The following is a 19,020-nucleotide window of genomic DNA, read 5'->3' on the forward strand; positions in this document are numbered from 1 at the left end:
TAGGCTACCACCAAGGTAGCCAGCCTCATCTTTCCTTATGGGCTCTTTAAATGAGCTATATGACTGCTTTATATTCAGTAAGAGTCCATTTAGCCTAATATTGTCTGCACTGATTGGTAGAGACTTGCCAAGCTCTTTCCTAGTTCTGCTACCCCAAATATGTTTATTGAGCTTGGCACCTACTGCATGGAAAGCTCATGTTCTACCACTGAGCTATGGCCAAGAGTAACAAGAAAATCAAGAAAGTATTCGTCTGCTATAGAAGGAAGGAAAAAAATTCCTTGCACAGTTTTGAGGAATAGATATATTTTATTTTTAACTTGGGACTTTCTCTTATTTTAAAAATCCAATATAGTTCAGGGTTTAAGGATTGCTCACAAAGGCTTTTTTGGTCCACAACATGAAGTATGAACTCTTTTCATGGAATAATATGGGCCACTTTTTTCCCCCAAGTCTTAGTTTTCTTTCAGTGTTTCAGGTTTTGTTATTCAGAAGATGTCATATTAAATTGGATTTTGTGTCCATCATTATTAAAATGTGAAGTGTGTCGGTCACAAAACATACATTTCAGGGCAGTTAGCTGAATAATTCTTTTCTTTATTATCCCAAATTACTGCTGAGCTCTGGAGAGGTGAGCAGTTTAGCCAATTATTGCCATTTGAGCTGGATTTGTGGGTGATTAGCTCCTGGTCGAATTCAGCCCTGGTAAGGGCTTTGAAGCCTTCACTTGTGTGATTTTCACAGCAGTGAGGTAGGAATAGACGCAGCTAATGACAGGAAGGTCACTTGGGTTATGTGACCTGTGAGGGGGGGTGGTTAGGTTTAGCAAATAGGGCATCCACAATAACAAGTGTGTCACTAACCCTGCCGTGCATAATCGAAGTTTTATAGGATTGTTGGAGATGCTGACAGCTCAATTAAAGTATAACCTCTTTGTACCATACGCCGTGGTAGAATGTCAGAAATATTACCAACATAAAAAAAAGGGGGGCCACAAGGGAACTGGTTAAAGATCCTATATTCTTTTTCACTACTTCATGGAAGGATCTACAGAGCAAGCTGCAAAAATCACCCATTTGTGAAATAGCTTGTCTGGGGGAGGGGTATGTTACCAAACACATTTTTTTTAAGCCTCTGTTAAGTGGTGTTCCTGATGTTTCTATGGAAACAGTTTCAATCAGGATGGAAAGTTTAATTCTGTTTTTAAAGCACTATGGAGTTCTCCCCGTTTCAGCCCCCACCATATTTACCAACCCCTTCCCCTTCATATTCTAGTTACAAAGCCTGATAAAAGGCAAAATGATTGAGGGTTGAAGTTGCTGTGTTGTCTAAGTATTTCATATTTATAGTTAACTTTCTGAAAGTGTTTTTTGTGGTGTGAAATAATTAAATAGAACATACCAGAATATGCTTCTCTTCTCCTCCCCCAGCTTTCTGTCTGCTGAATTATATAATACTCATTTCCCCCTCAAATTTATTATAATCCATAATTTTAACAAAAGAATATCCATTATGTTCAATCTATTTGTAGCACATGTGAGCTACACCAAAATCTATATCATTTCAAATTGAGTCAGAGCTTGTCATTCTATACCCCAAGTCATATGGGTATTGCTGTTAAGTTTATCCGGTCCTAAGTTAGGATCTTGTATGTTGAAAAGCTCCAGTTCTGTTATACATTGTTTTGTACTTTTTCTAATACAACACTGCCATGCAACCACTGCCATGTGGAGGGATTGTTAAATGTAATACTTGTTAATGATCTGGCATCTGCACAGAAAGAGTGTTACACCCTGTAGAAAGCAATGAAAAGATATGTAATACAAGATAAAAATTTTACTGGCCTAGTGATCTACCTGAATTAATAAACTAGTGATGAATTTTAGAACATAGGATGTGATAAATGAAATGCTTGTACAGTATTGACTATCAGTGGTTTGCAGAAACAGGGCCACCAACAGTATCTTGTTGGCCTGGTATGTAATTCATCTTAAATCACAATTTCACTCAAAGCTTAGGACCGAGGTATTTGAAGGACTTCTCTTTCATGCAATTATGCCTATTTTGTAATATCCTTCTTGAAAGTTCTTGGATGGCAGCAACAAGCATAATGTGGAACTGCCTCACACTTGAGATGTGGTTGGTACCTTTCTTGTTCGTCTTTCAGTGCCAGCTGAAGACTTTTTTTGTTCTGTCTGACCTTAGTTAACCTGCTGGAATAGTTTCCTCTATTCAGTCAAAATTGTGACTCTTAAGCCATTTCAAGAAAGGCAAATTATGATTTTTTTAAACAATGAATATATATTCAGTGTTTCACTTTGATGACAAAGAGAATATTAGCCAGTGATGTTAAATTGTAGTCTTCCAAAACATTTTACTTTTTCTGATGCTTAATTACTGCAAGTTTATACCAACCTTTTTCCGAAGAGTTTAGTCCAGGCAGCATGCATGGTTCATTCTGCCCACATGATTCAACCTCGGTTTATCCTTGCAACAAGTCTGTGGCCCTTGCAACAACAAGCCAGTTCTCAACAAGTCAACTCTCATTCAGGAGAGCTGTCAATCCCTGACTTTTTTATCAGGCTTTTTGAAGGCCAGTGATGGTTGCATGGTGGCAAAGTTATTTAATCTGATTTTCAGTTGATGTTGACTTTGTTTTAATGTTTTTGTTTTGTTTGGTGTTCCCTTCTGTTTTGTTTTGTTATAAGCTGCTTTAGGTTGCCATAATACAGGAAAAGAAATGTCTAAGAAATACCTAAAATAAAAAATGGAGACTAAACCGCATTCACCCAGTGAACTTCATTGACTAAGTTCTCTGCACTGCAGCAGAATAGATGTTCTTGTGAATTGGAATCACTGGAAGTATTTCAAGTTTTTCGTGAAGTCAAATAATGGTGAATTGGACCAAGGTCATGTTTCTCTCACTTTGTGCCAGGGTAATCTAATAGATTACTAATATATTAGAATCTAATATGGGCTGCTGAGCCTGGAGCCATGCTCCTTAGAACCATTGCTTCTCTTTGGAAACGGACTTATACAGACTAATGGTCTGTCTATTGACTGCCGGTGGTTCCTCGGGGTTTCAGAGAAGAATTTTTCTCTACCCTTCCTGGAGATGCCAGGGATTGAACCTGGGACCTTCTGAACATAAGAACAGCCCCACTGGATCAGGCCATAGGCCCATCTAATCCAGCTTCCTGTATCTCACAGTGGCCCAGCAAATGCCTCAGGGAACACACAAGGCAAAAAGAGACCTGCATCCTGGTGGTATCCCTTGCATCTGGCATTCTGAGGTAATCCACTTCTAAAATCAGGAGTTTGCACATACGCATGTATGCAAAGTACATGTTCTTCTAGTGAACTACAGACATTCTTGAGTCCACATAGCTTTACAACCCCTCCCCTCTCCAATGTGATTAGCCCCTCCTCCTAGCTCCTTATATCTGTATAACTTTCACTTCCTGTCAGCAGACTTGTTGCAGCAACGCACTTCAGTGCGACCCTTTGAATGTTGTTCCCTATTCTACCCCTTCCTGTTCCCACTACATTCCCTTAACTCTGCAGATCTTTCCTGACTCTCCAGTCCTGTTTCCATACTCACCTTAAGGTTGTGCATTTGATCACTCAAAATATTTGTCAAATAGTTGATCAAATTTTTAAAGGATTATAATTTTATTGGAAAGAGAAGATATTTTAAGTATCAACAGTCTCATACAAATTTTAAAAAAAACTATTATTGTGAAACAATGAAATTGTGTAATGAAACTAATTGGTGAGAGATCTTGGTTGGACAAAAAAAAGTACTTCTTCACCCAGTGAATAATTAGTGTTTAGAATCCCTATTACAAGGTGTAGTGATGAACACTAACATAGATGGCTTTAAAGAGGGATTAAATTCATGGAGGACAAATTTGTCATAGCTAGTTATAGTTATGTGCTTCTCCAGGTTGAAAGTCAGTAGGTCTCTAAATACTAGTTGCAGGGAGTGCTTCCCTTTCTTGCTTGCGGACTTCTCAGAGATACCATGTTGGCCATTGCAGGATGCAGGAGGCTGCACTAGAGAGGTGTGTGGGCTCCATATAACAGAGTAGACAGGCAAGCAGCTGGAAGCCCAAGATACAAGACTTTGAGAGTCTAAGGTGGCCTGAGAAAAAGCAGAGAGAAACTATCCCAGTGGGAGTGGTGGTTGGTTGCCCAGAGGAAGTGCCACCTTCAAAACCAAGGCTGTGGGGCAGAGTGAGAGGAGGATGGAGGAGCAGGTGGAAGGGGCTGGAAGTGCACTGTTCCAGCCAGATGGCTGCTGGCTGAGCCTGGCACTAGGGGATGCTCCAAAGGGGGACTGCTGAGAGAGACTGGCCCTGCACCCACTGGAGAAGGAAGGTATAGGCAGCCCAGAGCAGCTCACCAGGGTTGCAGCTCACCAGGCAACTTGGAGGAGGAGAAGGGCAGAGGAGAGCAGGGGTTTGTGGGCCTAAGAGGAGTGACTGCAGAGGATCCTGCGGAGAAGTGGAACTGACTGCAGGGACACTGAAATGAGAATGCAGAGCAGGCTGGGAAATCACGGAGCTACAATGAGCAGATGCAACAGGCCATGAAGGGCCATGAGAAGGCCCGTGATAGTGACAGCCATCAGACCCGGAGAGAGGGGTTCTCACCTGAGAACATTGCAGGAGTAGGAATGGTTGGTGCTGCACCCTCCAACCCCGATGTGGTGAACCTGTGGAGAGAGTGAGGAGGATGTCATATTAAAAACCTGAAGAAGGGATTGTGGTGGAACAAGCCCCATAGCTGATGTAGGAAGGCAGGACCAAACTAAAGAAACAAGAAGTTAACGACTTAAGCTTCATGTGTCCATTTCAGGGGCAGGGGGCTCAGGACCCAGATTGTCTCGTAATGGGACCCGAGATGTTGATGCAATTACCCTTTGATGCCTACCTGCCCCCACGGCACTGAGAATGTGTCGGGCTGTTTCCAGCTGGGCTCTTCTTAAATATAAAAGGCAAGTTGTGAGCTATATTGTGGTATCCTTGATTTTATTTAATATTTCACAGTGTTTGAGTGTGGTAAAATAGATGATCAGTAAATTCTGGTGTGCTGCCCCTAGCCTTGCGTGTTTGGTCTGCTTTCTTAGCTTTGGCCCCTGCTCGTTTCTGGCCAGCAGTTTGTCTCATTCTTTGGTTAGACAGCTAGGACCTATTCTGTAGGAAAGGCTTGAGATCGCTTCAAGGTGTGAAGCTGCAAACTCGGGGAGAGCTTACCATGAGTCTTCTGACTCTTCCCTCTCTGCCCCAAGAAAGTAAAAAGACCTTCCGTCCTGAGTGGAAAGTGTAAGACCATTGGCAATGTTGTTTTGCTCTCCATTGGCCTCTTTTATTTCTCCAATTTTTGAAGATTGTGATCCCTTCAAGCAGAGGACTATTATGGTTTAGAAAAATGCTGCAAGGTGCTCTGAGCCCTCAGAAAGAGCAGGTTATAAATCAACTAACTCTGGGCTCTGTTAATTTCACAGCTGCCCTCAGAATTAAATAAGCTGGTGGCTATGCCAAATGTGCACAGAGATGAGTCTCCATCTCAGAGTTAAAGTTTTAATAGAAGTCAAGGTAGTCTACATGTTTATAGAGTCCATAGTAGCTGAAAAATGAGTACTGTATTACTGGATGTCTGAGGAGCAGAAGTTGAACCAAAAAAATTGGACCAGTGCTGCAAGATTTGTTCTATGTGAACTTGTGATTTTTCAGCTTTAGTTTTACAGGTTGGGCATCCTTTGTTTGGAATTTCAAAATACGAAACATTTTTGAGCACAAACATGAGTTCTTTTTTTACTTTTTTGCCTAAAGAAATAAAATCACAAACTGTGTTTCATGCACAAAAATATTTAAAATATTGTATAAAATTACCTTCAGGCTATGTATATAAGGGGTATATGAAACAGAAATGAATTTTGTGTTTAGACTTGAGCCCCATCCCCAAGATCTCTCATTATGTATATGCAAGTATTCCAAAATACTGAAAAATGCAAAATTCAAAGCACTTCTGGTTCCAAGCACTTTGGAGAAGGGATGCCCAACCTGTATTTCTCATTTTTAATTCTTCTCTTGTTTTATATTTTTATCTTTTATAATGCTTGTGTTTTACATTGTTTTTATTGTATTGTTTCCTGTGTCTTAAATTAACTGTGTTCTATTTTTATCAAATTATAAGCCTCCTTGGGCACCCCATATTTGCAGGAGGAAGATGGCTAGAAGTCTTTTAAAATAATAAATAAAATTTGAGAAAGCATATGTGGTATTCCAGGCCTTTTATCCTTGTCTGCTCATGAGGCAATTAAGAAGCTTATAGAACTGCTGCAATAGGGAATGACTGTGTAACTCTAGACAGCCACAGCATGGAAGCAGGAGAGTTACTGCACATATAGTAGGTCTGAATATTTTTTCTTGTAGAGAGAATGGCTGCATGGGAGACAATATACAGTGGTCTTCTCAGCCTGAAATGACATGTGCCCATTGGGAAAACAGGAACGTTGCTATAGTTATGGGGTGGAGGTCAGCTCATCAGATTGGGGGAGCATGTTGTCTGAGCTTCAAAACTGCATTTAGTGATCCATGCAAAAACATCTATTAATTTAGAAAGGATACAGCTTTATGTCATGTTCACTTTGTACTTTGTGATATGTGTTTAATACAGTATAAATTCACACTTCCTGATCATATGCTAACGTGTTGCAGCTTGTTAGAATTCAGAAGCCTTCTAGATGCAACCATGTCAAGTCACTGATCAGAACCAAAGGCACGTACTTTCTGATTTCTCTGCTGATTAGTCTGTCGGAGTCATTGAATTAAATAGCAGCACTTACTGAGTAAAGATGTTGGCAACATCTTAACTTACATGCTAGTTCTAGTGCACATGTGTGTACTGTATCAGTCTTTTGACTGTACAGCCACTACTTTTAATTGATCCCAAGTGGGATTCTATTCATTAACTGCTCAGTGCTACCATCGTAATCAGGATGCTGAGCATGTTAGTGGTCTGTACCATAACTAGATGCCTTGACGGCCAATATCACAGGCTGATTGGCTCAGTTAGGAACTCAGACTCTTAACAGCAAATGAAATCAATAAATCTTTGTTGGTAAATAATTGCTATTGAATAGAGCTTTAATATAAATTTATGAGTTGTGTTTTATCACAGCTTGGGGCTACATTGAGCCACTGAGTGATGGATTTCAGATAATACTTACATTCATTATGTTAACTTTGTAAGTTATTTAAAGCTTGTACGCTTAACATTGCTTTTGGCTTGTAATGACCTCCTGGGACTAGACACTGAATGTACATTGCTAGTAAAGATGTAGGATAGGAGCTAGACTGTTCTTGCTAATTTTCATTAATATAGATTTCCAAAACAGTGAGCAAAATGAATATACTGTAAATGCTAAAGAAAATGTCCTGAACATTGTACATCAATTCTGCCATGAGACTCAGCATTTAATTCTGGAGTAGGTAACTTTAATAGTGAGTAAACTGAACCATTTGCAACTTTAGGTTGCTCACACTGTATCACACTGATATCACTGTAGTGATATCACACAACGGTATTCATGAGGCTAATTAGTCAGGTGAATGATTAAAAACTGGTCAAAGAGGCAGATGTTTTGGTACTTTCCTTATATTTTTCCAGTTTTTGTACTGCCCTTCCTCCAAGGAGCTTAGGGCAGTGTACGTAGTTTCTCCCCTCCTTTTGTCCTTACAACAACTTTGTGAGGTAGGTTATAAGATAGTGACTGGCCCACGGGCACCCAGCAAATTTCATGGCTTTGTGGGATTTTAACCTGGATCTTTGAGTTCTCAGTCCAACTCCTAAACCACTACAGCATTCTGGCACTCTATACTGTGATTGAAAACATTCTTGCCCAGAATTATGATTTACTTCAGCTGCAATATATCTTAGTCAAATTCCCTGGAAACAAATTCTTTGAAAGAGCAAAAATTTATTTGCAATTGAACTGACCAATTGTTTGAATGAGAAATAATTCCTGTCCTGTCTATAACTACTATGTGGAATACATAATTGAATGTATAATTTGAATAAGAAAATCAGAATCCTTTTTAGTAAGGATATTGTGTGCAAATAATATTCTTCCGTATTAGGATCTGTAGTTTCCAAATTTGGCTAATAGTTTAATTAATTTGGGTGCATCTTTGCCCACTATTCAACATTGTAAAAATTACAGGCATACCTTGACTTTCATCCACTTGACTTTCTTCGCTTTGCTCTTTTAACCATTTTCGATTATACTACATTTTTTTCAAATTTCATCCACGTGCTTTCCTTCTGTCAAATTTCATCTAACCTTCCATGACATTCATTAACATTCTTTATTTTTATTGCTGTTTATTTAGGTTTCACACATATTTGCATGTTATATACTGCATTATTTACTATTTTCACTGGCCAAAATAAATTTGCAAGCTAAATAAGGCAATGCTTTGACATCCATAAGAACATAAGAAGCCCTACTGAATCCAGGCTAAAGACCCATCTGAATCCAGCTTCCTGTGTCTTATAGTGATCACCAGATGCCTCAGGGGTGTGCTATAAACAAGAGACCTGCATGCAGGTACCCCCCCCCCCGCATTTGGCATTCTGAGGTAGCCTACTTCTCAAATCAGTAGGTATTCTCAAATACATACCCATCATGGCTTGTAACCCGTGATGGAGTTTTCCTCCAGAAATTTGTCCAATCCACTTTTAAAGGCATCTAGGTCAGATGCCATCACCACACCCTTTGGCAAGGGGTTCCAAAGACTAATTACATGCTGGGTAAACAAATATTTTCTTTGTTCTATCCCAGGGGTGTCCAAAGTTTTTGGCAGGAGGGCCACATCGTCTCTCTGACACTGTGTCGGGGGCCGGGGGGGAATAATTAATGTACATTTAAAATTTGAATAAATTTGCATAAGTTTACATAAATGGATATATTAAAGATGAACTTATATGAATGAATGAAGGTCTTGCAATAGCTCAAGGTCTATAAAAGGCCTGGCACAAAGCAAGGCAGGCCTTTCCTTTGCTGCTGTTGCTGCATCACAGACGTGAAACAGCAAGCAGTGGAGGGAGCCCTCATCCCACAGCTCATGCGAAAGGTCAAACAGTTGCCCTCACACTGAGAGCAGTTGCGTTGGGCCAGTGCAGGCTTCAACAAATCTCAGGAGGGCCAGAGGCTTATTGGAGACTGGGGACACCCTGAGGGCCGCATTGACAGTCCTCGAGGGCTGCAAGTGGCCCCAGGGCCGGGTTTGGGCACCCCCGGTCTATCCCAACATTCCCAACACTCAATTTTAGTGGCTGTCCCCCGGTACTAGTGTTGTGTGAGAGGGAAAAGAACATCCCTCCATCCACTCTATCCATCCTCTGCATAATTTTTTATGTCCCCCCCCCAGGCACCCTTTTCTACACTGAAGAACCCCAAACCTAATGCTTCCTCTGCTTTCCTTATAGCTCCCAAGCCCTTGCCATGCTGTTTAAGTGGTTTGAGATGTTTAGCATCCATTATGCTTTCCACTAAATCTTCTGACCCTTACTTCCAGAGCTCTGCACAAAGGAAGGGAAAAGCAGGACTGTCCCCTTATGCACACTTCCTGTTGTGCATGAAAATCAAGATCCAATAGATCAAGATCTATTTTAAAAAGTTTCTATGTTGCTTTTGTCCAACTAAAAAACACAGTAAATAAAAATAAATAAAATCAACAGTAGTAGCAACAAAACACAACCAATCAACTCACTGAACTCTTTTTCTTCAAAGTGATTTGTGTGTATTATGTTTATTACTATGTAGTGCTGTCTATAAGCACAGCTCTTGACATAGAGTGTAAAAGGTCCTTGTCACAAAGGCTTACAGTCTAAAATTGTGACTAAAATTGTAAAATTTTTCTTCTGCAGGGTATGCTGCTAAAACGAAGTGGCAAGTCTTTAAATAAAGAATGGAAGAAGAAGTATGTTACACTCTGTGATAATGGTGTATTGACTTATCATCCAAGCCTACATGTAAGTATGTGCACTTTTCACAATTATCAGTGAAGGTCCAAGACCTGCAGTATGACTTGGGTTCATTGTTATCACCTCTGCCATGGTGCAGTGGGGAGGAAACAGCCTCAGACCTGGGAGGGGGTGGGAGTGGCGGCAGCACACATTGACTCCTGAGCTCTTTCCCAGGCCTGATTCACCCGATTCATTGAGTGATGCAGACTTGCATCAGTGACTGAGCTGGCACAGGTCTGAGTTAGCCCATAGTGACTGTTGGGGCTTACCCTGGGGCAAGGAGACAAATATCCCCTTATTCTGAGGAGACTTCCAGTAGCCGAAAATCCCCTATGAGATGTAGCAGAAGCCACACTAGCCTGATGTATTGCACTGTGGGGAATTAGGTAGGATTGGGCTGTTAGTATACAGATCAGGCCATGTCACTTTTCCATCCCTTGAAGGTATTAAGAATATATGAAGTAGTCAACTGATGTTGCAATCCTTATGTCAAAGCAAAGCATGCACACTGTTTATAATTCTGAATTAGTGCCTGAGCATTAGATATCATAATAGCTACCATGGCAACGTATTAAAAAAAATACTGTCCTAGAGTAATAAGTGAAAATATTGCTTAGTGCAGTGTAATGAGGTAGGGGAGGCTTCCATTTACCAGCTATTTTGGTTGAAAACATACATACTTTTTAACTTTGGTAACAAAGGTGGCAGACATTGCTTGCACTTTGTATGAGATTCCATCTTAAATTCTTGCAAGACAGGAGTTCTTCTTTTAGTTATCAATAAACCTATCACACATGCCCGTCAGAGAAGATGCTCTTCTCACCCTTTCAGAAATATTTTAGTCAACAGAAGTTGGGATGTGAAGCTTTCTGTGTGCTTTCTGTTAATTTCAGTGTTTATTTTTAATCATTCAGCACCTTGTTGTCAAATGTTTGTTGAAGATTTTAGCTTGCAATAATTAATTTATCTAGAGATGTTGCAAACTAACCATCTCCCATTTGTAAGATTGTCCTATAGAACTGTATCTCTTCCACGCACGTTTTATCTTTTCCTTTTACCTCTGCACTACAATGTTCTTCAAGATGGCATAAGTACTTTTCTCAAACAAGAGAAATACAAATTTCTATTTAAAGAAAATGGCAATATCTTCCCTATAAATGCAAATTAAGTGAACTATCTTTTTGAGCTTCTAGGACCCACGTAACTTTTCAAGAGCTTCAATTATGCTTAGAGCCTTTTCCATTGTCTAGACCAGGGGTCTCTAAACTTTTTGGCCGAAGGGCCGCATCAAATATCTGACACTATGTCAAGGGCTGGAAAAAAAATTAAATATAAAATTTAAATAAATACATTAGAGATGGAACTTAGATGAATGAATAAATGAATGGGCTCAAATGTCCAGGACTTCTCCAAGCACGAACACAGCCCAAAAAATAAAGCACACACTTAAATGGACCCCCATTCCCCCTCCCGACAAGTACACCTCTGGTTGTGTTTGGTCAGCTGGGCCAGAGGCTCTCAGGGAATCAGAGGCTAGCTGCGTGCTGGATAGAAGGTCGCTGTGGGCCGCATCTGGCCTCCGGGCCGGGATGTGAAGACCCCTGGTCTAGACAGAGGAAACTGTTGTCCTTTCTTTTGCTTTTTTTTCAAAGGAAGGAGAAAGGACTCGCTTCTGCTGCCCAATTGTGGCCATGCTAAAACAGTGGAATTTATTTTCTATGGGCAGCTCTTATTCAGTCCTGAGAAGAAAATAAAAAGGGGCTGCAAAATCCAGAAGCTGGAGAGGCTGCATGAATCTGTCAATTACTGAATGCTGTGTTGTGAAGGCTATCAATTGAAAAAAATTCAGAGGGAAATGGAGGAGGGCAGGGGGAGGTTAGGAATAGCCTTCTAACAGTTTATATCGGTGTTGGGAACTTGACTCAGATACTCAGACCTGAGTCATGAAAATGATTTTGGGTGCAATTCGTGAGTCACACATGTGGAAGACTCTGAAAAAAACTTGAGTCAGGGCCCCCCTGAATCTGCACTCATTCCCATGTGTGCTCACTCAAGTCTGCCTGTGTCTGGGGGTGCTTGCTTACTGTTTCTGTGGCATGGAAAACCTTGTAGTTTATGTGGCATGGAAAACCTTGAGTAGAGCTGCAAAGGATCGGGTCGTCCTGGTAAGCCTCATAGCTGGTGCTTGTGACCTTCCTCCTCCCTCTTGCCTCTTCTGTCTTGGCTCTCTAGCCATTCCTCCTGCCCTCTTTACAGATAGGCAGGGACGTCAGGGGAGGGTTCAAAGAATTCCGACACGCACACACTCCCCAGCAACAACCCCATTTTTTCCACAATGGGCTTTTTAAAGGGGGAGGAGACTTGACTCAAGTCCATTAGAGTCACTAAAGGTGACTCGGAAAGGCCACTATTAGGACTTTTTTGAGTCGAGTCGCAGGGGGCGATGACTCAGCAACTCAAATCGAGTCAAACTACTCTGGGTTTTTCCATCCCTGGTTTATAGTAAGGATCTTAGGGTGTGGTTGTGTGAACTCATAGTGATAGGATAATCCACAGTCAAACCATAAAGCATGAGGGGGTTCTGGAGGATGGAAAAGGGAAAAATAGGCTCCCTCTTCCCCTGAACAGCACTACCAGTCTTCTGTTCCAAAAGGACTCTTAAGGGCTGACAGCCTTGCAATGAGCAGGGGGATAACCCCCAAAGTGGCTTCCAATGAAAACATTCTATGATTTACATTTTGTTGTAAGGGCCAAATCCTAACCCCTACTCCTGGGCCTGGCAGCCTTATATGGGCTGCCCAAATTTGTTTCAACGAAATTGCTGGTACAGATCCAACTAGCCCCATGTGGTAGCTGGGGCTCAGTACAAGCGTATGGGGAAAAATACCCCCTTATTTGGAGGTGACCTCCAGCTGGCTCCTAACCTGCACTGCATATAGTGCAGGCCAATCACCTGGCTGTTCCAGCACAAGTTAGGATTGCACTCTGAATGTATAAGGTGAGTTCCATACACACATACAGATTCTATGCAAGCAGAGAACACTTCTGATTCTGTGGCCAGGGGACAGAATTTCCTTCTGGGGACAGATCCTCATGTCTTTTTGTTGCTGAAGATTCCCTGAATTTGGGGGTGCTTTCAGAGCTATTGGGGGCTCCTGTGGGAAGGCGGAACTGAAAAGAAGCCTTGTGTCTGTGAAGAATTGACCTATGCTAGTTTGGGTCCTGTCTACTCTGTATTAATATATGATTTGTTTGTTTTCGTTGATTTACATTTAATTTTTAAACATTTGAGTATCTTTCAAAAATATTACTGAGGAGGTATGAAATATTATGTATTTTCTTTGCCATATTAGGCAGTGGTTACCTGGACATTTTATTTAACTGAATGCAAATTTTGGTACTGCTGTAGAAAAGTTATTGATCCTCTACCAAACAACAAAAAGATGTACTCTTTGCATGCTCTAGTGGAATCTTGAGGTTGCTAACATTTTCAAGATAAGCATTATTTTATTTTAAGAAGATTGTGTCCCCGCAATTCAAGTCTTTCTACATTTACATTGAAAGTTATCGTCGTTGTCCTGATCTGTTGAACATGTAAGGACAGTGTGTGTGATTGCATGGCTACATCAATGTTTTATAAATATGTATTTTTGGCTAAGATCATAACACAATTGTAGGTTTCCTGAGGTCTTTCGTAGGAGGAGGCAGTCTCTTTCTTCAGGTGTGCCTGTGGCCCCAGTGGAAACCAATCAAGGTGCGATTTATGTTCATTAAGTGCTTGTCAAAACTGAAAAATTTTCTAATCAACAGCAATCTAGCTGAAACCCTTTCAATGGCTGGGAGTGTCGCCTCTGCAGTATCGGCTACTTGCCTGTTACAACTCTAGGCTAGAAATCCACTGATGATTACATTAGGCTAAGCTGTGAAGTAAATGAACCATATCTTATTTAGGTGCAACTAGCTTCAGTGTAGTCCTGCCCTGCAGGGCACTTTATAGCATTTTATGGCTTTAAAATTAGTGTAGCTTCCCATTTGCTGCAGGGTGCTGCATGTTATGCCTTTGAACTCCATAAGCAAAGAGAAGGGGGCCCTTGCCCCCCCTTTATTTTTTTCTCTGCATTTTCACTGTTTTATTTTGCATCTTTTCCAGACGGCGTTTTGCAATAAAAATGTCTGACTGCCTCGTATACACAAAAAAGTAGAGGCATCAGCATTTGCCAGCGTGGTTATGTGGTGTTTTTTTTTCCAAACAATTGTTGGCAGTTGTCAATAGATTTTGAGGTTGCTATCAATTTCTCAATGTCACCAAATTTCATAAAATTGCACTCTGAAATTTAAAAATATATATGGGATTTTGTTGTAATTGTTTGCATGAATTAAAAATATTTTTGGAGTTCTGTAACTCAGTTACACTCTTTATTGACAAAGATGAAAAAGTACAATCTTGTGTCACACACCTAATCTGTTATAATGAAGATAAGCACATTAAAAACAAATAACTAAAAGTAAATTTAAATGAATCCTGCTGGTTTCTGCAGAAATAGATATTGCTGATTTTCAGAATTGTAAGATAATTATTTGTGTTTTATTTAAAGTGATTTAGAGGAGGAGATTTGGAACCATAATACAAAATAGAGTGGTGGGCTGCCACAATTTTGACTTCTTTCCTTAAAAATTGTTAATACAGATAATTACAATGTTCTTGTCAACTCTTTTGTAGGGCTGTCCAGATCCATAAATTAATTGGATGCAATATTTAGTGTGGTTAGGTAATTATTTCACTACCTTATACCTACACATTAGAAAGAATTGCAGTCATTGCATCTTTAATAACAAAAAAGAATTTTTGCCAAGTCAACAAAATAGAGAAAATTTTGGTTTTGTGTGATTTCAAATCTGTCCAGCAGGGCACAGTATGAAACAATGGAAAGTAAATAGTTCCTGTGCCAGAACTGGTTAGAAATCAGAAAACCTACTCTGTATGTTCCATAATAATTCATGCATATGTTCTGTAGTTTCTGAACAGTCTTGCATTCTAGGACAATCTTGAGTCCAAATTTGGCAGTGAAGCCCAAGTAAAGCTCTGCCTTATCCATAGTTTGCTATTTTATATCTTCTCTGCACCACTATAAATGTGACCATACAAGAACTGAGTGACTGCAGAATGATTTTATTTAGTAAAAAACGGTATACTTGACAAATACTAGTCACACTTTGTTTAAAGACCAAGTGTGTGTACTAAACCTTTTTGAATTTATCCTGCATGAATACCAAAGATACAACGGACTATACAGCAAATCCTCATTCAAAGTTATTGATAGGTTCTTAGAAACTGCAGCTTTAAGCAAAACAACTTATAACAAAACCAATTTTACTGTGGGCTAATTTGATATATGTAAAAAAAGTTAATTTACAGGGTATTTCTAGTGACGAACATCTCCAAACTTCTAAATAAAGACTCAAAACAGTTCTAATACTAAACATTGAAATAAATGTGAGCTTTCTGTGGGGCAGAGAAAACCCACACAAACATGGGGAGAATGTGCAAGCTCCACACAGGCAGTGGCCCTGAGCGAGAATTGTCCCCCGCAACAGCTTTAAATCAAAATGACTTACATCAAAACAACTTAAAGTGAAGACTTGCTGTATTACGAAATAAGCGAAATACAAAATTACTTGCTGTATTCTTGCGAAATAAGACCTGCAAACTATTGCCATTTGTGATTTCCTGGTGTAGAAAGGAAAGAAACTATAACCATGGAAGCACCTGTCATTTGTTGACTTTTTTGGTGGGCTTTGTTGACTCTTCTCCTTTTCTTTTCTGTCCCATATATTTCTGGGCAAAAAGGACCCCTTTTCTGCCTATGGAATTGTAATGAGACATTTTTCTAGACAAGAGGAAGGGAAAAATAAAAAAGAGGACACCTTGGTAATGAGTCTTCCTGGTTCTTTGAGAGCCCTTGTCTGCCTTGCCCACCCCAGCTTCGTACAGTTGTACACCACTTAATGACGGGGATTGGGATTGCAATCCCCGTTGTCAAGCAGCGCTTGATGCAGTGCAGACCGTCTCAGGGAAGGAGATGCTCCCCTCCCCTTTGAAAGGTCGTTTGAGCCTCCCAGAGGCAGCGCACTCTGAGTGCTGCCTCTGCATGGCTCAGACTGAGGGAAATCGAATCTCTTGCTCTATTTCTGGTTTCACAGAGGAAGCCGGAAATCGCACAAGAGATGTGATTTCCCTCAGTTTGAGACTCACAGAGGCAGCGCTTGGACATGCACTGCCTCTGGGAGGCTCAGACAACCCACTGGAGGTGAGGGGAGCAGAGGTCCCCTCGCATTCGAGGGTGGTGGTGTGCACCTCCAACGACCCTGTAACCACACGTGATTGTTGGATATGCGATCCCGGCATTAGCTGGAACATCACTAAGGGGTGCACACCTATACAGGCATCCCTCCATATCTGTGGATCCAGTATCTGTGGTTTCAGTTACCTGCAGTTCAAAAATTCCCCCTTTGTGCCCCTAATCACACAAATCATTTATCTGCTTGTGATTTCAGCTTTCCTGTGGCTGACCTGGGTCTCACTGGCTCTTTGCCAACCACAGAATGGAAACAGAACGTAGGACACACTCACAGGAGGGCTAAAAAGACTGTGACACTTACCCATAGAGTTCAAAGAGCTAACATCACGTTATTTTCAGCCCTCTTCCTCTCTTCCTGTGCCTTGCTTCCAATGAAGGGCTAGTTGGACCATAAGTGCTTTATGTAGAGCCATACATTTCCCACAGTGGCAAAGTGATTACATTTAACTTGGATAAATGGCCACCGGTAGGCACAAGTCAGGAGCCTATAGGTTTTACAAAAGCCCCCAAGTCCTTGCCATGGAAGCATTGCTTTGATGAGGGACCAGAAGTTTAAATGGGCTCACCAGAACATAAAGTCTAGCAATGCAACATGGCCATTATTTACATGAAATCTGTGCATTAGGCAAGGGCAGGGTGACCAGATGTCATAACTGGAAAAGTGGACAAGACAACCCCCAAAATGTAGGACATTCAGAAAAATGTAGGGCATGACAAAATAAAAGCTAAAAACGCTTGTATATTTCATGTGTTTAATCTAAACATATAATAATTATATAATAATTACATAATAATTAGTTATTATTAAATTTAAAACTTTATTAGTAATTTTTAAAACAAAAAACAGTACAAACCACCACCACCACCAAACTAAACAACCAAAATAATGCAGTGACAACTTTTCAGAATCATGACACCACCAGGCCCTGCAGAACTGATAACAAAGATATTCTGTTCACAAGCCCCTTTTGCCCCCTAACGTGCGCACACCTTCCTGTCTTCCTCACAACAATATAAAGCAAGACACCAAGTCTGCATCATTTCAAGAAGCCAAAAACATACCATATATTTGAGAGAGAAGTGGAATTATCTGCTATCCAGTTTTAGGGGGCAGAATTTGCCCTTTCAGGTTCCACAGAGTCATGATTGATTTTTAATACTGTGCCTTCCTGTTAAATGCTGCTCTCTATCTCTCCCCCACCCCTGCAACAAACATCAGATCAAACTTCCAAGAAGCCACCCCCTCAGGGTCCTCTACCACTCACTCAAAACACACATGCACACACTTTCTCTCTCTTTCTCTATCTCTTTCCCACCCCTGCATCAAGCATCAGAACAAACTTCCAAGGGACCCCCCCCCGGACCCTGCTTCCACTCACTCAGAACACACATGCATGCATGCACTCTCTCTCTCTCTCTCCCCCCATCCCTGCCAGAAACACCAACCCTCTTCCCTCCTGTGCACAAGAAAAGGTTGCAAAAAGGGCTTCAGCTCTTTCCCAACTGATACCAGACTAGACCTCACCAGCAGCCTCCAGGACCATGCAGAGGGCTCCCAGGGAAAAGATGCAGGGCACCCAAGCATGTTTAGCTCAGACTGAAATGGAAGACATTCGGTCATGTTTGGAGGACACCCGGACAAGAGGCTGAAAAAAAGGACAAGTGGGCAATTTCTGCACGAATGGTCACTCTGGGCAAGGGAAAGGTGAAGTATGCGTTTTAAAATAAATGAAACAAAACATGGCATTCGGGTTTTTTGGAATAGCTCTCTGGTCCTCGGAGAAGTTCAGATCATTGATCACACTAATGAAGGTCACAGGTCTATGTTGGAGCAACTGGAACAAAGCTTTTCTTTCCAAGAAAAGGCATATACCTTGGCGTTCTTTGTACTTGGTCAGTTTGATGGCGTACTGGAAGCAGGTAAAGAATAATGCTTATTCAACTTGAAAGGGTTTTTAACACTTCACGGTTCAAAAGTATTCCAGGTAGGATCTGCAGAGTCATATTGAATTTCAGATAAATGAAGTTGGAAGAGGCTTTGGAGTCTATAATTGCTTCCAGATATATCAACATTCCCCTAGGATGGAGACTTAAGAAGCGGGATGCATGAGTACTGGCTCAAGTTGAGTGAGATTGGGGCTCCAAGTGTCCCAGGTTTGGGTTAGGTTGATACTTCTCAGTCTTTGTGAGGTTGTCAGTCTTTGTGAGGCTCAGTCTTTGTGAGCAGTTACCTTTTCTCTCTTTGGTCTGTCCCATTAAGTGTCTGTCAAACTGAACACACAGTTCAGTAGACTGCAGTTTGTGTAGTCATTTAGGCAAGCTTGACCTTAATGGCAGCGTTCAACTCTGAGTTGGAGTAAAATCACTTCATTGTCTCATTCCAGTCTGTGTCAGCCACCAGACAGAATTCTGCAGCATACCTAGAGATGGGGGTGCCTGTCTTGACGCAGGGTTTGTAAGACTTTTTGTGCTGTATGTATCTGGTTGGGTTCCTGAAAAATGCTTGTCAGAGCCCACACGTCGCTGTTGTCATTCCTCAACTACATCATTGGTTTCCTGTAATGAAGACTACCCCAGGGAAAACGAACTCTTCATAAGGCATAGCAGAGGTAGAAGTCAAAAC

At 41.0% G+C, this 19,020-nt stretch overlaps 1 protein-coding gene across 5 annotated transcripts in view; it reads left to right on the forward strand.

The window, feature by feature from the left end:
- AGAP1 (ArfGAP with GTPase domain, ankyrin repeat and PH domain 1) overlaps positions 1-19,020 on the forward strand; it is a 389,814-nt gene that overhangs the window by 193,864 nt on the left and 176,930 nt on the right. For all 5 annotated transcript variants that reach the window (XM_066637277.1, XM_066637250.1, XM_066637243.1 and 2 more), the window contains one exon: positions 9,940-10,044. In XM_066637277.1, the coding sequence (XP_066493374.1) occupies positions 9,940-10,044 (105 nt within the window). The remainder of the gene's footprint in view (positions 1-9,939; positions 10,045-19,020) is intronic.

This window comes from Tiliqua scincoides, chromosome 1, assembly GCF_035046505.1.
Source record: "Tiliqua scincoides isolate rTilSci1 chromosome 1, rTilSci1.hap2, whole genome shotgun sequence".
Lineage (NCBI taxonomy): Eukaryota > Metazoa > Chordata > Lepidosauria > Squamata > Scincidae > Tiliqua > Tiliqua scincoides.